The sequence below is a fragment of the Stigmatopora argus genome, chromosome 7 (assembly GCF_051989625.1).
Source record: "Stigmatopora argus isolate UIUO_Sarg chromosome 7, RoL_Sarg_1.0, whole genome shotgun sequence".
Classification (NCBI taxonomy): domain Eukaryota; kingdom Metazoa; phylum Chordata; class Actinopteri; order Syngnathiformes; family Syngnathidae; genus Stigmatopora; species Stigmatopora argus.
The window spans coordinates 3,317,510-3,335,441 of NC_135393.1; the positions used below are offsets into that span (position 1 = coordinate 3,317,510).

Sequence of the window (17,932 nt, forward strand, 5' to 3'; positions counted from 1 at the left end):
AATACATTGTGCAAAAGTTGATGTGTTTCAATTAGGAGAAAAAGTATTGATGTCTAGCAAGAGATTGGAGGTTGATTCCATCACACACTAACTTGGATTTCTTGTCATAGGTGGTACAAAAGTATTACAAGATGATTCAAATATGAAAAGTGCACTCCAGAAGAAAATTTAAGAGATGTCATTAATTTCAGTAAGTAAAATCTAAAAAAAAGCCTTAAGGTGGATTTTATTCAAACAATATGAGAACTGATAAAATACTAAGTGGGATGATAGTCACCATGTTAAATAAAAACGAAAATGAACCAAAGTGCAAAAACAAATACAAAAAATAAAAGTAAACAACCTTTAACTTTCTTTCATCATGTCAAGGAGAACCCTTATGAAATTAGTGTACAGCATTTAAAGGGATTGTTATTGAGACTGCTCATTACCTGCGAATAGGTCAGTGAAAGATTAAACAAGACTTGAAAAGGGTGTTATCCAAATGCTGCCAGCTAATGTCCATTAAATACCCAAACTACTCCGGTACTTCCAGAACCAATGTTATTAAAAGTACAATTAATTTGACACAACTTATTATCCATTTGTATGTTTTGTCTGCAGATATCCCACTCTACCTTTGGTGACACTTAGTATCGCTTCCTTATTTATTTTTTTCACCTCGATGAATACAATTTGGGCTTTATGCTTCAATTCAATGCTTTGTGACCCTGCACTACTTAACACACACAAATCTCTATCACCTCATCTCATACTATCCTCCTAGAAACAAGAGAGGATGTACACTGCAGACAGATTTGCAAAAAGGAAATAGTAATGAAGTGCAAACTGTACAATCAAGGTGAAGGAGACAGTTTGTAAGAGAGGGTGATTTGAAGACACAGACTGGGGAATGATTCAAGTACAACTCAGGAGGAGGAGATGAGAGTTGTGGGCTGTTCTCCTTTTAGATTTGTTACTGTGAGACTTAGGTAAGCTAGAATAAGGATTATCAGATTTATCAGCAAACAAGATATGCCAGTGATTAATGGGAGGTGAATGAGCAGGACAGAAAAGAGACTCAGTGGTCCATTTAAAAAAATAGCATAGCATATTAATCCATCCATGCAATTCACATTTTCCACAAGCTCAGTTACATTCTTTTTATGTTGCTAATTTAAAAAAAAACCAATACATTTTCTGTAGCTTCACCACACTTTCTTGGGACAGTCATCAATGGTTGAGTTGTTCGTTGATCGGGTCCTGGTGAAGAACAACAGGAACCATGATGAGCTGGAAACTGGAGAAGAGATTGCCATTCGGCTGCAGAACCGTATCCTGATGCTTTTCTTTGGGTCTGCTGCATGTGAAAGATGCCAGCAGTTTGCACCCAAACTCAGCGACTTCTTCACACGCTTAACAGATGAGTTTTATGTTGATCGTTCTGCTCAACTGGTCCTATTATATATCAGGTACAGCACACACACATTTTACAGCAACACAATTAATAATGGATATCTCATCTACCGATCCCAAGTTATTGCGCGTTAAAGACAAAGACTTACTGTACGTTTCATTAACATCATTCATTCCTATATACCATTTGGAGTTCCCAACGAAACTGCAATGCATATTTTGTTATGTGGGATGTAGTAATTGTATTAAGAACAAGTAAATGTAGTGTGATGTGCCATAAATTAATTCACCACTGATTCACCCATTTACCATATTGGCCCGAATATAAGATGACCCCCTCGTTTTCAAGACTCAAGTTTGAAAAAATACTTTTTCAACACCAAATTCAATTTTTATACACAAAATTATGACACTACTGAAACAAATGATTCTAACAATATATAGTACAAGAGAAAAGCATGTTATTTTGCCTCATTGAAATCATGTAAAAACACATCTTAATAGCTGAACATTTAAAAATGTAAAGTAAATCAGATTTGTAAATTAATGTCTTCTGGTTTTTGAAATGTAAATGAACCAATCTGCTGTGATAAAACAACAAAATTGCAATAACTGCATCAACTCGAGTTCTGTACTTAGGAAGACCTGTTCTAGACTAATTTCATATCTTGTAATACTTGCAGTAAACTCCCACAGGATGCTAACCAGGCTAGTCACTTTTGGTACCCGGATATTTCGTCGACGGACAGTTCGTCTACGGACACTTCGTCGCCCGGACACTTCGTCGACCGGACACTTCGTCGATGGACACTTCGTCGACGGACATTTCGTCGACGGACATTTCGTCGACGGACATTTCGTCGACGGACATTTCGTCGACGGACATTTCGTCGACGGACATTTCGTCAACGGACATTTCGTGGACGGACAATTTTCGTTTTATTTATTGCCTTTTATTTTAATGTCAAAATTCCTTTAAAAAATCTGAAGTAAAAACTCTCTCTTGAGAGAGATTACCTGGTTTATAATAATTATTTATGCAACATAACAATCATTCGCGAGGTTGAGGTTAGGTTAACCCTAACCCCTAACCCTAACCTTAAACCGAAATGTCCGGTCGACGAAGTGTCCGGCGACGAAGTGTCCGGCGACGAAGTGTCCGGCGACGAAGTGTCCGGCGACGAAGTGTCCGGCGACGAATTGTACGTCGATGAAACGTCTGGTCACAGTCACTTTTAGTACCTGAATACTTATTTATGTGGCCATTTATTCACGTTGATTACTTATCTAATTTGACTATTTATTTATGTTGACTACTTATTTATTGATTTTCTACGTGTGCACTTCATGATGAAGCTTTAAGTCTAATAATACTTGAATAATGACAATAAAGGCATTCAATTCAATTAAGCATGTGTTCAGCATTTGCTTTAAAGGTATTGGATTGGATAACTTTATTCATCCTGTATTCGTGAAATTTCATTGTCACAGTAGCAAGAGGGTGAGAATGCAGATACAGGAAAGGAATTTCAGACATAAATCGATAGGTAATAAGTAAGTTAATAAATAAATAAATTCATGAATAAATATATAAATAAATAAGCGTGTTGCTGATATATATATATATATATATATATATATATATATATATATATATATATATATATATATATATATATATATATACATATACGCATACATACATATAGTATATAAATATATATATATATACATACATACACATAGATGTACATGTATACATAAGGTAGGTGTTAACACTCCATTTGTTTTGTTAAAGAGCCTGACAGCTGATGGGAGGAAGGATATGCGGAAGCGCTCCTTCCTGCAATGAGGGTGCAGCAGTCTATTGCTGAAAGAGCTTCGGAGGGACTCCACAGACTCATGCAGGGGGTAGGAGCTGCTGTCCATGATGGACATCATCCTGGTCAGCATCCTCCGCTCTCCCGCTTCCTCCACAGAGTCCAAAGGACAGCCCAGAACAGAGCTAGCCCTCCTGACCATCTTATTCAGTCTGTTCCTGTCCCTCTCCATGCTCCCGCATCCCCAACAGACCACTGCATAAAACATTGTAGATCCCACCACAGTGTAGTAAAATGTCCTCAGCAGTGTCCTGCACACTCCAAAGGACCGTAGTGTCCTCAGTAGGTAGAGGCGGCTCTGGCCCCTATCTGGCACCATCTAGTGTTGTGAATGGGTAAAATTTGTAGATCCCGATTTCAAGATGGACAACACTTTTTCAGTCTTATTTCAATGCAAAAAACATCGTCTTATATTCGGGCCAAGACGGTATTCACTTTCCAAGACGTTTATCCTCAAAGGTCACAGGGTGTGCTGGATCCTATCCTAGCCAACAACAACTGAATTGAATGTTTTTATTGTCATTATACAAGTATAATGAGATGTAAAGCTTCACCACAAAGTGCACAAATAACAACAACAAACAAACAGATGAATAATCAATAAATAAATCTATAAATAAGAAATAAGTACATAGTCAACATAATAAACAAGTAGTATTCAACATAATAAATAAATAGTAGTCAGCATAGATAAGGAATCTAAATGAATATGTGGTCACATAAATAAGTAAATACAAAAGTGATTAACGTGGTTAGCAGCCTATGGAGTTTTAGTGCAGTACAAGCTAAGTCTTGATTAGGTTCTCCTAGAATATCTGTCGATTTATACGTTTTTCCCGTATTTTATGTTTTTTTGATCATTTCAAATTGTGTACGCCGTATAAAATCTTTTGTAAGGGATGTTTTTAAAGTACGCTTTTTCGTAAAACCGATCTCCTTTTACCCATTTCAGCTCTAATCGGTCACCGGTAGCATGCGAAAACGTCATTGTCGACTGCTAACAGTCATGCTTTAAGCATGACAAGCGCACGCACATTCCCCTTTCACTGTTATGAATCGGCAAGTCGATTCAGGGTGTATCCAATCCAATACTCAGGAAAGGGAAGAGTCAATTCAGCAAAAACTAGGATTTATTAAACATAAAGAGCACGCCTAAAAACTTGAGTACCAAAGGGATCTAACAAAAACAGCACGACCGAGTCGGCGAATGAACTAGGCGTGAAATTCTCAGGCTATCGCAATAAAGCGTAGGGCAAGCAGGGCGGTAAGTGAGGGCAATGCAAGTAATAATCCCACAATCAGTTGTTTGTGGTCGGTGTTCTTAAATGCAGGGTGTGCTCATCAGCTGCAGCTGTTGTGATCCGCCTCCTCTCGTTAAGCTAATTGGTTTCTGAAAACACCCACACACCCATCCACTATCCATGACCCCATCCAACCACCCATCCACCAAACCCACCCAACCACCCATCTACCCACCCATCCACCCACCAGACAAGTCGACCAGCTGACCCACCCATCCACCCACCAGACAAAACGACCAGCTGACCCACCCACCCATCCATCCAGTCAATCAATCCCTCTATTCATCCATCCACCTATCCACCCACTAGAACTAGTTGCCAATCAATTGCAGCGAACATACTACCTGGAACACAGTCTTGTAAAAGCCCCACGACCCCATTAATAACTTCCAACCATTCACCAATCCACTCATCTATTTTACCACCCGTCCGTTAGTTAAGGTATTGATTTATTTAAAGTATGTTTAACAAATAAATATATATTTTCTAAAAATGCAAGTTTGGACCGTTTGGAAGAACACCAAGCCAACTTCCTCAAAATGCTGCCCAAAAAGTGCCTGTTCCTTGCCTATGACGACCTCTACAGGAGGTGAGTAGTACAGGCCAAAATGCTGCCAATACACACAACCTCCTGATTAAAATGATTATAATGTAAACACCCTCAGCTGTGTAAATCTATTTGCCCTGTACCACTGTGAGCACCATTGTGTGTCAACAGGGAGCTGGAGGACATGTTTAATGTTAAGGAGCTTCCCACAGTGGTTGTGCTGCGTCCAGACTGTTCTGTCCTCATGCCAAATGCGGTGAATGAGATCCTCTGCCTCGGTCCTGGCTGCTACCGCAACTGGCAAGAAGCGGCAGAGCTTATCGACAGGAACTTCATGATCGCTGAGAATTTTCAGGAGATGTCAATGCGCAATTTCACTGACCCTCTGAGAAGACTCAAGTACAAGGTGGAACATAATAAGAAACGGAACAAGAAATCAGGTAGAGAGGATGCAGAAGTGGGTGGGAAAGAAGGAGGAGGGTTGCCATGGTAATAAAGAGAGAACCAGCAGAATGTTGACATAAGCTTTTTGTTAAGTTTCCATAATTACATTGGGTCGAAGACAGGTTTCCATTTTCTGGGTGATAACAATTCAATATGCATTAAATGCATAATTATCTGCAAATAAATTGTGTTGATTCTTATTTTAACTTGTGGTGCAATTGTAATCGAAGACAATCTGGATTCCCTTCTTAGAAACCAATTGTATTTGTGTCAGCAATTTTACTATGTGACAAATCTAAAAAACACACAAACAACAACAACAACAAACAGACTACATAAAGTACAGAAACAACAACATTCAATTTGACAGGCAGTTGAGATTTTTTTTATATTATTAATTCTTTCAGTAATGAAATGATCAGTAAAAAAAAAGGGAGGACACAAAAGAACCATAACAATAATAGGTTTGGAAACCTCTGGTTCCTGATGAAAGACCCACATAGGAATCAAACAAACCTAGGGCCCTGAAGTAAGTGAGCCAAAAACCCAGCGAGTAAGCTGCCACACTATTTATCATTAATGTTTGGACTTACTGCTGGTTCTGGGTGCTCTTTTAGTGATTGAATGCTATCTGTCAGAAGTTACAAATGGCACGACTCACAAGAGCTTTTCTTCAAGACAAACAAACCCTTATTTGTCCAAATATACAGACTTGTATTGACGCTGTCGAATACCAGTCTGAGGATTGTGTGATTACATTGCTTTCCTATTACAGAAATGCCTTTGCATTCTCTTCCAACAAGAGAGGATATTGATTTGCAAACCATCAATTAAAAGTAATATAAAATGCCCCAAATGATTCAAACACCAACCAACGCTAATTTGAGTTTGGCTGCCATGTTGATTGTCAGCCAAGTATGCCCATTGTAGGTTGTTTTGTGGCAACTGTGGAAGTGGTTAGAAGAATCATGTTGAAGTATACAGTGAGCCATTTCAGCCATCTAATCAAAACATGTCATGTTTATTCTGAGATCTTAGGCGCTGATGAATTATTCATTGCCATTAGGATAATTTTGTCAGTGAATGTTGTGCTAGTATGTTTAGCCGATGCAGTCTGGGTCCTCTTTTTGGGTTTGCACAAGAGGCAATCAGCATTCCTCTGAATCTCTTCCCTATGACTTGAACATAATTAGTGATTTCCATTGAATGGGGACACATCTTACTTCATGCTGAGGACCACATGTTTTCACACTGATGACGATGGTAATGATGGTGGTGGTGCTTTTATGGGATCAGGAAGTATATATACCAATTGTCTGTAACATTTCCTGATCTTGTTAAGGCTTTTTACATTCCCCTCACTTTTCACTTACACTTACTCTGCCATGAATGTGCACATGCAAATTGTTGTTGTGTGATCGCAGATAACTCAATGAACAAAATATGTGCTAAACCGGGTTTCAACGTAGTTAACTACCCTCATAAGCATACTTGAAAACCATCTGGGATCGTCTCCTTTACACCTTTGATGAATGCAAATGCAATCCTTCTCACCTCTTGCTAATCTCAAAGGTGTTATGTTGATTGTTTTTATTATTTCTTTATTGATTTAAATAAAGGGTGCAATGGTGGTCTGTGTGTGGGTGGGCATACTATAATTGTATACTAGGGATGCAACCATACATTGAATTGATACATCAATTGATTAAGTATCTATAAATCAAACTGATTGAAACGCAAAACATTAAACAACATGGTCATTTTTTAAAAAAAAATGATATGTTGTTAAAAGAAGGGTTTTCCCTCAATGTCAAAAACTGCTTTGTTTCTATTATTTCTATTACAAACCGGGGGTCAACTCCAGTCACCATTATCTTTGTTCTGCTAATATTGTTGCAGTAGTCTATGTACAAGTACATATATTTTGGAATATTCTTATAGATTGACAGTTATAGACAACAAATCCATTTGAACTGGAAAGCTGGGAAGCCAGAGAGCGAGAGAGAGGGAGAGGGAGAGCGAGGGAGGGAGAGAGAGGAGAGAGAGAGAGAGAGAGAGAGAGAGAGAGAGAGAGAGAGAGAGAGAGAGAGAGAGAGAGAGAGAGAGAGAGGGAGGGAGAGAGGGAGGGAGGGAGGGGGGACAGAGAGAGGGAGAGAGGGGGGAGAGAGAGAGAGAGCGAGAGAGAGAGAGAGGAGAGAGGAGAGAGAGAATGCAAGTGCAAGTGCGAGAGAGGCTTGGGGCTTTGCGCGCTCTCGAGTACAGAACGCGCAACAAGCGGACCAGCGGATGAAGCGAGGGCGCGCACTCGGAGAGCAGAGGAGAGGAGGACGTCAGGCGACACCAGGAGCGGGAAACAACGACTGTTTTTTGTGTCCTTCCCCCTACAAGAATATAACTATCTTTTTATTTGATGTATTGCTAGCTTATTTGCCTCCGCCCTCGCTGATGCTTGATCGTTATTCGTCGCCAGGATGCATTTTCACATCGACACCATTTGGCATTAAGAGCAAAGAAGGATGCGTTGGAACAACGTCGGAGAAAAATGCGCGGTCTTGAAAAGAGCGGCGACAACGACGGGGTTTCTCTAAAGTGTAGCCATCGACTGACGTCCACATCGTCTATTTTCGTGGCACACAAGGCCGTCCGCCCGTGGCCTCCGTGGGCATAAACGCCGAGGGGATGAGGGTGCTAATGTGACGCACCGTGCAGCGGGGACGTCATCGAGCGGACGGAGGGTCCAGCAGAGAGTCCTCATCACTGGAGAAGAGGGGACGGGAGCTGAGGGGAGTGGGTGCGGGAGCATCCCAATTCGTTGTCGGACCCCTTAATGACTGCAGCCATCACTGCTGCCTAGAGAATATTTCATTTGGTTTTCATGCAACGGACGGCGTAGCAGCAGTGGAAGGAGCAAAGAATCGGGAGGATGGAGACGCAGTGAGCGAGGATTGACGGTAAAATATGGGCGGATAATGCACCCCGCCCCTCTCTCTCTCTATCTCGCGTTCCCTCTCTCTATCTCGCGTTCTCTCTCTCTACCCCGCGTTCTCTCTCTCTATCTCGCGTTCTCTCTCTCTATCTCGCGTTCTCTCTCTCTATCTCGCGTTCTCTCTCTCTATCTCGCGTTCTCTCTCTCTATCTCTTTTATTCTCTCTCTCTCTCTCCATCTCTCTCCCTCTATCTCTCTCCCTCTATCTCTCCCCCATCTCTCTCTCCTCATTCTCTCTCTTTCATTCTCTCTTTCTCTCCCTTTCATTCCATCCATTCTCTCTCTCTGTCTCTCTCTGTCTCTCTCTCTCTCTCTCTTTCTCTCTCTCTCTCTCTCTCTCTCTCTCTCTATCTATCTCTCTCTCTCTTTCTCTCTTTCATTCGCTCTCTGTTTCTCTGAATGTACACACAGCTATACGACGATCAATGTAATGAGATGACAGCAAAGTCTTATCTCCTTTGTGTTTTATCTCTGACCAGAGTGTTCAAGATCATATCGGCAATTTTATGATACATGGGATAAATATACGGCTGAAATAATAGATTCTCAACTAATGTACAAAAGTTTATGGAATTTGGGATCCTCACTTCTCACTTCTAGGGAATCCCATCTTCTCCTTTTGGGTACATATGGTACAGTCCAAAAATTATGCTTATTTTGAATGTAACAATAAATCTCTATGGCTCAAAGATATTGATTGGTTGAGCAACTGTTCAATCACATTGGTTGAAACACAAAACATTTATTAACATTATCTTTTAGATATGCTGTTTTGTCTAAAAAAATGTCATTTTTTTATCCAAATGTCTGAAAATTTTCAGCCACAAAATTGTCAAAAACATGAAAATTGCTCTCTGTCTGTACAAATGATTGCAGAATATCATATTTAATTGATGAAAGGCAAATGAATTGAATTAAATCATGGCAGACTTTGTATTAGGACAGCACAATATTAGATGGGTGAAAGTCGGGGATGTGATGCCTAGTTTGGCTGCCATTAGGCTCCCAGGTTGAATTGTGCACGACTGTGAGGTATAAGCTGTAAAATATTCATGTGAATGAGATAAGCATCCCTCAGAGCCTCACCAAACAAAGACGTCTACGAATGCCCCAGCAAATGGGTACAACATGAGGGCAATCCTACACGCGGCTTCATAGCCGAATTGGACGTATAATTCATTTGTGACAAAGATTAGCATCGAGTGAGAGGGTGTTTACACTGAATGAGAGTGTTGTCCATTGCTCAGAGTGCTGTGGGTCGGTGAAAGAGGCTGCTTGGCAGTGGATGGAGGGAAGCAAACGGGTAACAAACGAATGGACGGAGGAAAGAAGGAAAAATTGCTCAAATTGGCTGCGAGGACTTCTGCACATGTGTCAGCCCGAATTTCAGCTGCGTGTGTAACCTTCACTATGTGCTTGTGAAGGTAATGAAGTATATCATCGTATAGTCACCAGCTGGCCACAACATCATGACCACATGCACAATCTAATTAGATTCCAGTCAAGCACTCTATTAATTAGTCTGTTTTTGCAAAGTGGATCATTGTCAGCATTTGATTTTCTCATGGAATATCTCAATTCGTGTGCTAATATTTTACACAGAAAATAGATGATATGTATTTGAACACACGCACACGCACACACTAATTCACACAGGTACATTTAGTGTGTGCGTTGCATGTTTCAGGTGAGAGAAAAAAATGTGAGTTTTCTTTCATGTACAAGTAATTAATATTGATAACTTAAAGGCAAAGAAGATAATTACTTTCTTTATTCATCAAACACCATAGATATTATGTACGCCTCAGTTGCAACAAAGAAATCGCTGAATGTCCAACCCAAAAAAAACCTTAGTCGATCGGGAGTCTCTGGACGGGCAAGGGCGATGTCGCAGGGCGCCTCTTCAGAGAAGCACGATGGGTAGCAGGGCGCTTCGCCCGAGAAGCACGATGAGTCGCAGGACGCTTCGCACAAGAAGCACGGTGGGTCGCAGGGCGCCTCGTCCGAGAAGCACGCAGTAGGATCACCCCAATTATTACTAACATGCGACATTTTCACGCCTATACAAAAGTACAAGTACAGTCATACCTCTACTTACGAATGCCTCTAGGTACTGTTACGTCCACGGGATACGTCGAGGCAAGGTAGTAGAAATTAGGACCCAGTCACGGGGAAGCAGGTGAGGACGAGGCAAATCATGCCCATAAACAAAATTTTAATAATTTAGGAGGGACCTTACAAATAACACGGACTTAGGAAATGAAACATGAAACCAAACCGGACTAGGGAAAACACGTGGAAACGAGGAACAAGGTAACGTGGATGCATGGTAAGGGATTTTAGACAGACAATGCAACAATGACATTAAACTCAGTGGGGTTTAAATAGACAAATCAGGGACTAATTTCAAATCACGCGCAGCTGCGTGAACACAACGGCAAGTCAGGAGGGACAAACGAGAGTCGGGAAAAACAATAGCAGGCTGCTCCTAACAGGTACAATTTTTTCAGGTTCCAAAATGTTTTATATGTTATGAGTGACTATGAAAAAGATCCAAGTTACGAAATTCTCCAAAAAGTAATTGCATTTCCTTTTCCGTTTTTTAAAAATATTGTCTCGGGTGCATTGATTCTCCCTCGCTACCCTCTACTGGGCTCTCATTGGCTGTCTCACAACAACCACTATCCATGTTTCAAGATTCTCTCTTACATACCTGTCCATCTCGGCTAAATGCTCCCCTTATTAATGATTGCAATTCCCCTTATTAAGCGATTAAAAACCGTACAAATGCAACACGGCAAATATTTTCATACACACATACACACACGCACACACGCACAAAAAGGTCACACGTAAAAGTCTAAAATGTACACCAAGTGGACGGCTTTCGGCCCTGGCAGAACGGGATCTTGCCGCCATCTGGCGAACAAATAGGGGTATTATGTCTCCCGCGGAGGGAACTATTTCAGCGCCGCAGGGCACATTTTCACCAGGATTTTTGGCCATTATATTCATTTTAAGACAATAATAGAAAATTATAAGTAAATGATTATTTCTTATAATTTTCTGTCATTTTTGTGTGTTTCTCAAAATTGGGACACTTTGACCAATTTTAAGGGGTTAGTTGGCAGTTTTGTGAGGACTGTGGAATGAATTAGAGAATTTACTGCCCTACTTGCGAATTTTTCAAGTTACGAAAAAAGTTCTGGAACCAATTAATTTCGTAAGTACAATTATTAAGAAGTGTATTCATTAAATATTACAGTTATAACCATATGAAGACTGTAATTTACTAATATCTAGATCTAATCTATATATACAAAATTGTAAATAGTACTTTAAATACTGTGCTTGCAGCGAAAATAGTTCCACTCCGCTTTCAGGTTGACCATTCTTGCTCCCAGCCACCTGGTGGTGTAGAGGTTCACTTGCCTGACTTTGTTATAGGCAGGCGTGGGATCGATTCCTATTGATGGCGGTATCATTGTGAGAGGTTTTTTTTGTTTATGTCTCTGTGTGCTCTACGGCTGACTGGTGACCAGTCTAGGGTATAGTCTGCCTTTCACCTGAAGTCAGGTGGACTAGGATAGGCTCTGGCAACCCCTGCAACCTTTTCGAGGATGCATGGCACGGAAGATGAATGAATGAGTTTGTGTGAGCAATAGTTATGGCATGATAGAGACGAGGTGACTAAGGCTCAAATACAGATCTGGTGTCCATCAGTTCAACTCATGAAATGGAATACATTTATGTATTCATAAATATTTTCTTAAATGATGAGTACCAAATAAATGACATTTTCATCATAGTTTCACATTCATATTTTTGTTCTGTAAGATTAGTTCAGAAGCAAATTAATGTCTATTTTTATATCATGTTGATGGCGATCTTTGAGCAGGGGCCTTTTAGTTGTGTTTTTTCCTCACTTTATCATCTCCATCTTAATATTCCCAAACTCCAGCCTGCAAACAAGAGCTGTTCTTCACCCACTCAGTTAAGCTTGCCTTCGATATTAATTTAAGAGGGACGCCTTTTTATTGCAGTGACATTTTGCATCGCTATTCTGTTTTTTTCCAAGCTCTGATACTCTGATATTTTGATGAACTTCACAGCAACTGACTGTAGATAGAACACACAGATTGCTTAATTTAAATCTCACTAGGTTGTGCTCATTTTTAGAGGGATATTGTTTCAGGCATATAATGTAATTCTGAAGCACATTTTTCAACAATTTGTTGATTTGTGAAAGCTATACATTTCATAAACAATTTAATCTAAAATTGCTTTAGTACCAGGCGACCCAATGATGCAGTGATTCCTTTGTCTCACGTCGCTGCGGGCTGTGTGGGTTCGGTATTCTGTCTCTATGTGTGCATTACGGCTGACTGGCGACAATTCTAGGTTTGAGTTTCACCCAAATTCAGCTGGGGTAGGCTCCAGGCCCTGTGACTCTGAAAAGGATTAGCAGTATTGAAATAAATGTATGCGTTAATGTCATGGCTGTTCGCAAACGGTAGGAAATGGGTTCTTGGTCTCTTTAACAATTGCTTCCTTGACACGCCACTTTTACTCAACCAGTTTAATGACTTTGTTTTTATTTTTTAGAGCAGTGGAAAGTTGTGTTTTAGAGTTTACAGTTTACAAAATTGCAACCAAAAATCTCACTCACAATGCTGTGGTAGAATAAATTTTATACAGAACTGGAGTCAGGGCGAGTAACGCCACTGTTTCAGGATGCCAATGCTAGTTTTGCACAAGGGAGGTGATGTGCATTAAAGGAGCTTACTATGCAGAACTGGCAGACAGAAAAGATTTGACAGTTTCTCAAACATACGAGAATGGAACAGAACAGCACTCAGAATGTGTTCTGAACGTGGGAATAACCAACAAAACCTGATTAAAAGATCAAAAAGTCAATTTTGCATAACATCCCCCTGTTACGATCGGGGATGGAGGACCCCAAAGCAGGCAAAGGCAGCAAGTCTGGATGTGGAACTTTCTGTTTATTGAAAGTGTCCAAGAGGCAGAGGCACAAAAGGGAGTGGCGTAGGCGAGTCGTTAGTCGTGGCAGGAAGGTCGGTACCCGAGGAGTACGTAGTGGAGTCCAGAGCGAAGGTTACAATGAGTGAGAGAAAGATCGGGGTCCGTGGTCATGGGGCTGAGCGTGGTCTGGATCCTGGGAACAAAACAAGAGGGGGGAGACCAGTAGAGGCAAGCAAGGAGATGTGCGAGAGGGTACCAGCGGCATGGTCATGTTCTTGGTGTCTTTGAGTACTCCTCACTGGCTGATGAATCACACCTGGAAGCGCTTGAGTCATTAAGGGCTTGGCCTGTGATTGAGTGGCAGGCACAACCAGCCACCAATCTCTTCCCGGGCCTGACACCCCCTTTAACAAGATTGTACATCGGTTAATTATTATTGCACTTTTTTTAAATCTTATTTGGTGGGAAATTGGTAATAACTTACCCAGAATTATTTGGTTTTGATCAATGTACCATAATGTCTTTTCCAATCGATATTTCCCATCAGTTTCATTTGAAATTCAGACACAAAAATCGAACATTATGAATGGTTATATTAGACTCGGGCAGTTTTTTTTTTTTTTTTTTTACAAAGGAGTGTGCTGAGAGCGTGTTTGGACCCCTATGCAGAGAAACAGGTGGAAACGGGGAGTGAGGGTGCACTAAAGTAACTTTATTAACTTGGACACAAAAACAACAAAGCCTTAAATACATTGAAAAAACTGGGGAAAGTGACAAACTAACAACTTAGAAAAATGAACCAAACCTTAAATGGAAAACACGGGGTAAACGAGGAGCACTGGACGTGCACGTAGCAAAGGAACATGACTGAATAGAGCAGGGTAGAAACAGTCATGAACAGCAGACAATCCGACCAGAAGTGGCCAATACACAGGGTTTAAATAGACAGACATAAGTTGATAGGACAATTAGAATCACCTGGATGACACGAGAGGCAGCGAACAGGAGAGACACCAAGACAGGTCACACAGGGGAAAAAAACCCAAACAGCAAAACCCCAACAAACCATGAAGGAACCAGTACAACTAACTTAACCTCCCACCTAACGGATGGATTCCAGAAGTCCCAAAACAAGAACTCCAAACACCAGGTAGGGTGGGCGGAAGGGGGCAAGTCAATTGTTCTGAAACAGTCTGGTGGACGTCCTGGCCGGCCCATGAGGAAGCAGCGAGTTGGTCAGTTCGGCAGACATTATGGTTGCTGCTGCTGTCTCCGGAGAAGTAACAACGGTGGCTGCTCTTGCCTCGCCCGGGACGGTCTCAGGAGGGGTGATGCCGCCTCACCCTGGAAACATGCTGGACGGTTGCACACTGCTGGAAAAAACACTCTGGAAGGGTTTAATCGCCTGGGAAATAGGAGGGCGGGGCACAGATAGCAGCCAAACCCGCCAATGTTCCCTCTAATTTTTCATATGTCTGAGCATACAGACAACCTCCCCGAGCACACCGAGGACCACTGTGAGCAACATCAGACCAGTATCACACCTGTCACCAGCACTGGCATTTCTATACCACCCAGAAATGATCTAGTCATAATAAAATTTAATGATTAATATCCACAAATAAAACATCTTAATCAATCTCACTAGAATATGCATAAATCTGATTTACATTTTTTTTACGTCTGTCCTTTTCACTTCTCATTTTCATTCAAATGACTTTTCTGCTGAATGTGTCACTTGAGGTAGATAAGCTTCCATTTAGTCCATATTTTTTCGTAGGAAAACTCGCTTACAACTTTAGCTTTGCTGCATGTTTTGCAGAGCAGACCTTTCTCACTCGAAAAATAAAGATCAAACCCAGTTTTCACCACTTGTTCTTCTCTTTGCACATACTCTGACAGCCATTGCAACTTAAAAGTGTTACGATAGTGGGCTGTTTATTTATAGTGTCTGTTGGGTAGGGCCAGGCGAAGGTACAAGGGGAGAAGCGTAGTGGCGTTGTCTTGCGTAGCGTGGAGGTCGATAGCCGAGATGTTCTTAGAGGGGTCCAAAGCAAAGGTACAAGATGCGTGGTCGAGATCGTGATCGTGGTCTGTGGTCCGTGGTCATGAGCGTGAGCATAGTCAAGGGCTTGGGAACAAAACAAGAGGACAGAGATCAGGTGAGGCAAACAAGGAGGTAGAGATCTTTTTACATACTGAAAAATTATGCTGTGAGTCACTAGGTCACAATGTGCTGTTATTTCAGAGGATGCGTGCCAGGGGTCGCATTACAACAGATACCTTATCAACATTTAATCAACTCTCTAGTTAGTTAGTTAGTTAGTTAGTTATTCTTCAGCTGATGTAAAATCTACATCAGTTTCATATGCACTCCATCTTCACAAATTATCTACCTGTTGACTCATGTAGAACACGTAGAAACAAGCAGTACTACCCGGGATCTGAACAGCCTTATCCTTGGGAGTGTTGATCAATGTAGTGAGTTTGACATTGGCAAACCCTGGTTGATCTCTGACCCCCAGTGGAGGCTACTCCCAATAACCAAAACTCTCCATTTTGATTTCCCAAGTCTCAGGAACAGACCCACCAATTTTGAGGCAGATCAGAAAAAGTCCCTATGATGAGTTTGTTCACATGCAAAATCTGGAAATGGCCAATAATCAAAGATTTTTCCAGGTTCAATCCAAGATGGCTAACTCTAGGATTTGGGATATGGCTGCAAGAGACTGTTTAGTGCAGTCTGAGACAAAGTAATGAGCCACCAAATTTGTAGCTTCATGTTGAAAAAAAAGTATAGGAGAGGCCATTTTTAAAGTTTGGAGGCAGTGCTGTTTAGCTAGTTTTTGTGCGATTTGTTCGATACGCACATTAAAATTTTGTTGGCCTAACGGGGAGAAATTTGCCAAATTCTGTGGCCGTATATACTTCTCAAGGGCCAGACCAAAGTACTTCCTGTTTTGGGCAAATAATGCGTCGCCATGGTAAGACGCCAAAACTCATGGACTTGGAAATATAGCTTCACCTACATCTTGTAAACATATTACATATATAATGAAATTCAGGTAAAAATATCTAACTTGCTAGGAAATGAACTGGAAAAGTAAAAAGTATTACATTAAATGTGCTCTGACTGGCCAGGTGTGAGTTGCCTTGATACATGTGTTTGTAGTGTTTACCATGTCGAAAGTCTCACGATCGATCATTAATATTGATACCTGCGTAATGTGACTCGGATACACTTCCTGGTTGTACTGGTCACGTGACTTCCTTTTTGAATTCGTCCACATGCAGCCAACACCCTTTCTGAATGTGCAATCCAGCAGATGTTCCTTTAGATTCATACAGTATCACAGAAATACCACGTGCGGTGATTTGTCTTAAGATTTTCCCTTCAAAGTAACACATTTGTACTCCTTATTGAAAGCGTGAATATGGAGGTGAAAATTGTGAATCAGAGGGCGTCTTATCAAGAGAAATAAAAATTTTAAGGGTACAGCTTATACGCGGAGGAAGTCAATATGCGAGAAAATACGGGAAATCCCAGCCAGCAGATGCCATTTAAGAGAACATTATGATTAGAATATCTCACTTTTAAAATGTTTTTACAATTGTTCTTTTCTTCCCTTCAAAGTTGAAAAAACCCCATCATGTTAAGTTTTCATTCATTCATCATCTGTACTGTACATCCTCACAAGGGTTGGGGGGGGGGGGGGGGGGGGGTTCTGGACCCTATCCCAGCAGACTTCAAGCGAAAGGAACATTAGATCCTAGACTGGTCACCAGTCAGCCGTAGGGCACACAGAGAGACAGACAACCATTCACACACACAATCCAAACCACCATGCATGCATGTACATCTATAAGTATGTATATGTGTGCTTACATATGTGTGTATGTATATGTATATATGTATGTATATATATATATATGTATATATATATATATATATATATATATATATATATATATATATATATATATATATATATTTCAGCAACACACTTATTTATTTATATATTTATTCATGTATTTATTTATTAACCCACTTATTACCTATCTATTTATGTCTAAAATGCCTTTCCTATTTCTGCATCCTCTCCCCCTTGCTACTGTGACAACGAAATTTCCCGAATACGGGATGAATAAAGTTATTCAATCCAATCCAACCAAGCAGTAATCAATCCTACACTTGCCCACACTGAAGTCAGGCAAGTGAATCCCTACAATATCATGTGTCTCACATTTCTCACAATTTCATTTCATTTTCTGAACCGCTTTGTGGGTTTCCTCCGGGTACTCCGGTTTCCTCCCACATTCCTAAAACATGCATGGTAGGCTAATTGGACACTCTAAATTCCCCCTAGGTATAGGTATGAGTGTGCATAGTTATCCG

At 40.8% G+C, this 17,932-nt stretch overlaps 2 protein-coding genes across 5 annotated transcripts in view; both read left to right on the forward strand.

Moving 5' to 3' along the window:
* Positions 1–891: 891 nt before the first annotated feature.
* Positions 892–7,179, forward strand: LOC144078111 (nucleoredoxin-like protein 1). The gene is made up of 3 exons (XM_077606314.1): positions 892–1,451; positions 5,076–5,165; positions 5,295–7,179. The coding sequence occupies exons 1-3, from the start codon at positions 1,216–1,218 to the stop codon at positions 5,614–5,616; spliced, it is 648 nt and encodes a 215-aa protein (XP_077462440.1). The 5' UTR covers positions 892–1,215; the 3' UTR covers positions 5,617–7,179.
* Positions 7,180–7,789: 610 nt separating this feature from the next.
* The window catches only part of adgrl1b (adhesion G protein-coupled receptor L1b), a 59,460-nt gene continuing 49,317 nt past the window's right edge, over positions 7,790–17,932 (forward strand). For 2 of the 4 annotated variants that reach the window (XM_077604208.1, XM_077604210.1), the window contains exon 1: positions 7,790–8,518. The gene's annotated coding sequence lies outside the window, so the exon portion shown is untranslated. The remainder of the gene's footprint in view (positions 8,519–17,932) is intronic. The other 2 variants (XM_077604207.1, XM_077604209.1) reach the window with 1 other exon arrangement.

Bases quoted from the DNA above. Each gene is read 5' to 3' on its own strand.
- LOC144078111 (XM_077606314.1), top strand. From the start codon at position 1,216: ATGGTTGAGTTGTTCGTTGATCGGGTCCTGGTGAAGAACAACAGGAAC. The intron at 1,452-5,075 runs GTACAGCACACA...TAAAAATGCAAG, and splicing joins CTGGTCCTATTATATATCAG to TTTGGACCGTTTGGAAGAAC. The intron at 5,166-5,294 runs GTGAGTAGTACA...GTGTGTCAACAG, and splicing joins TATGACGACCTCTACAGGAG to GGAGCTGGAGGACATGTTTA.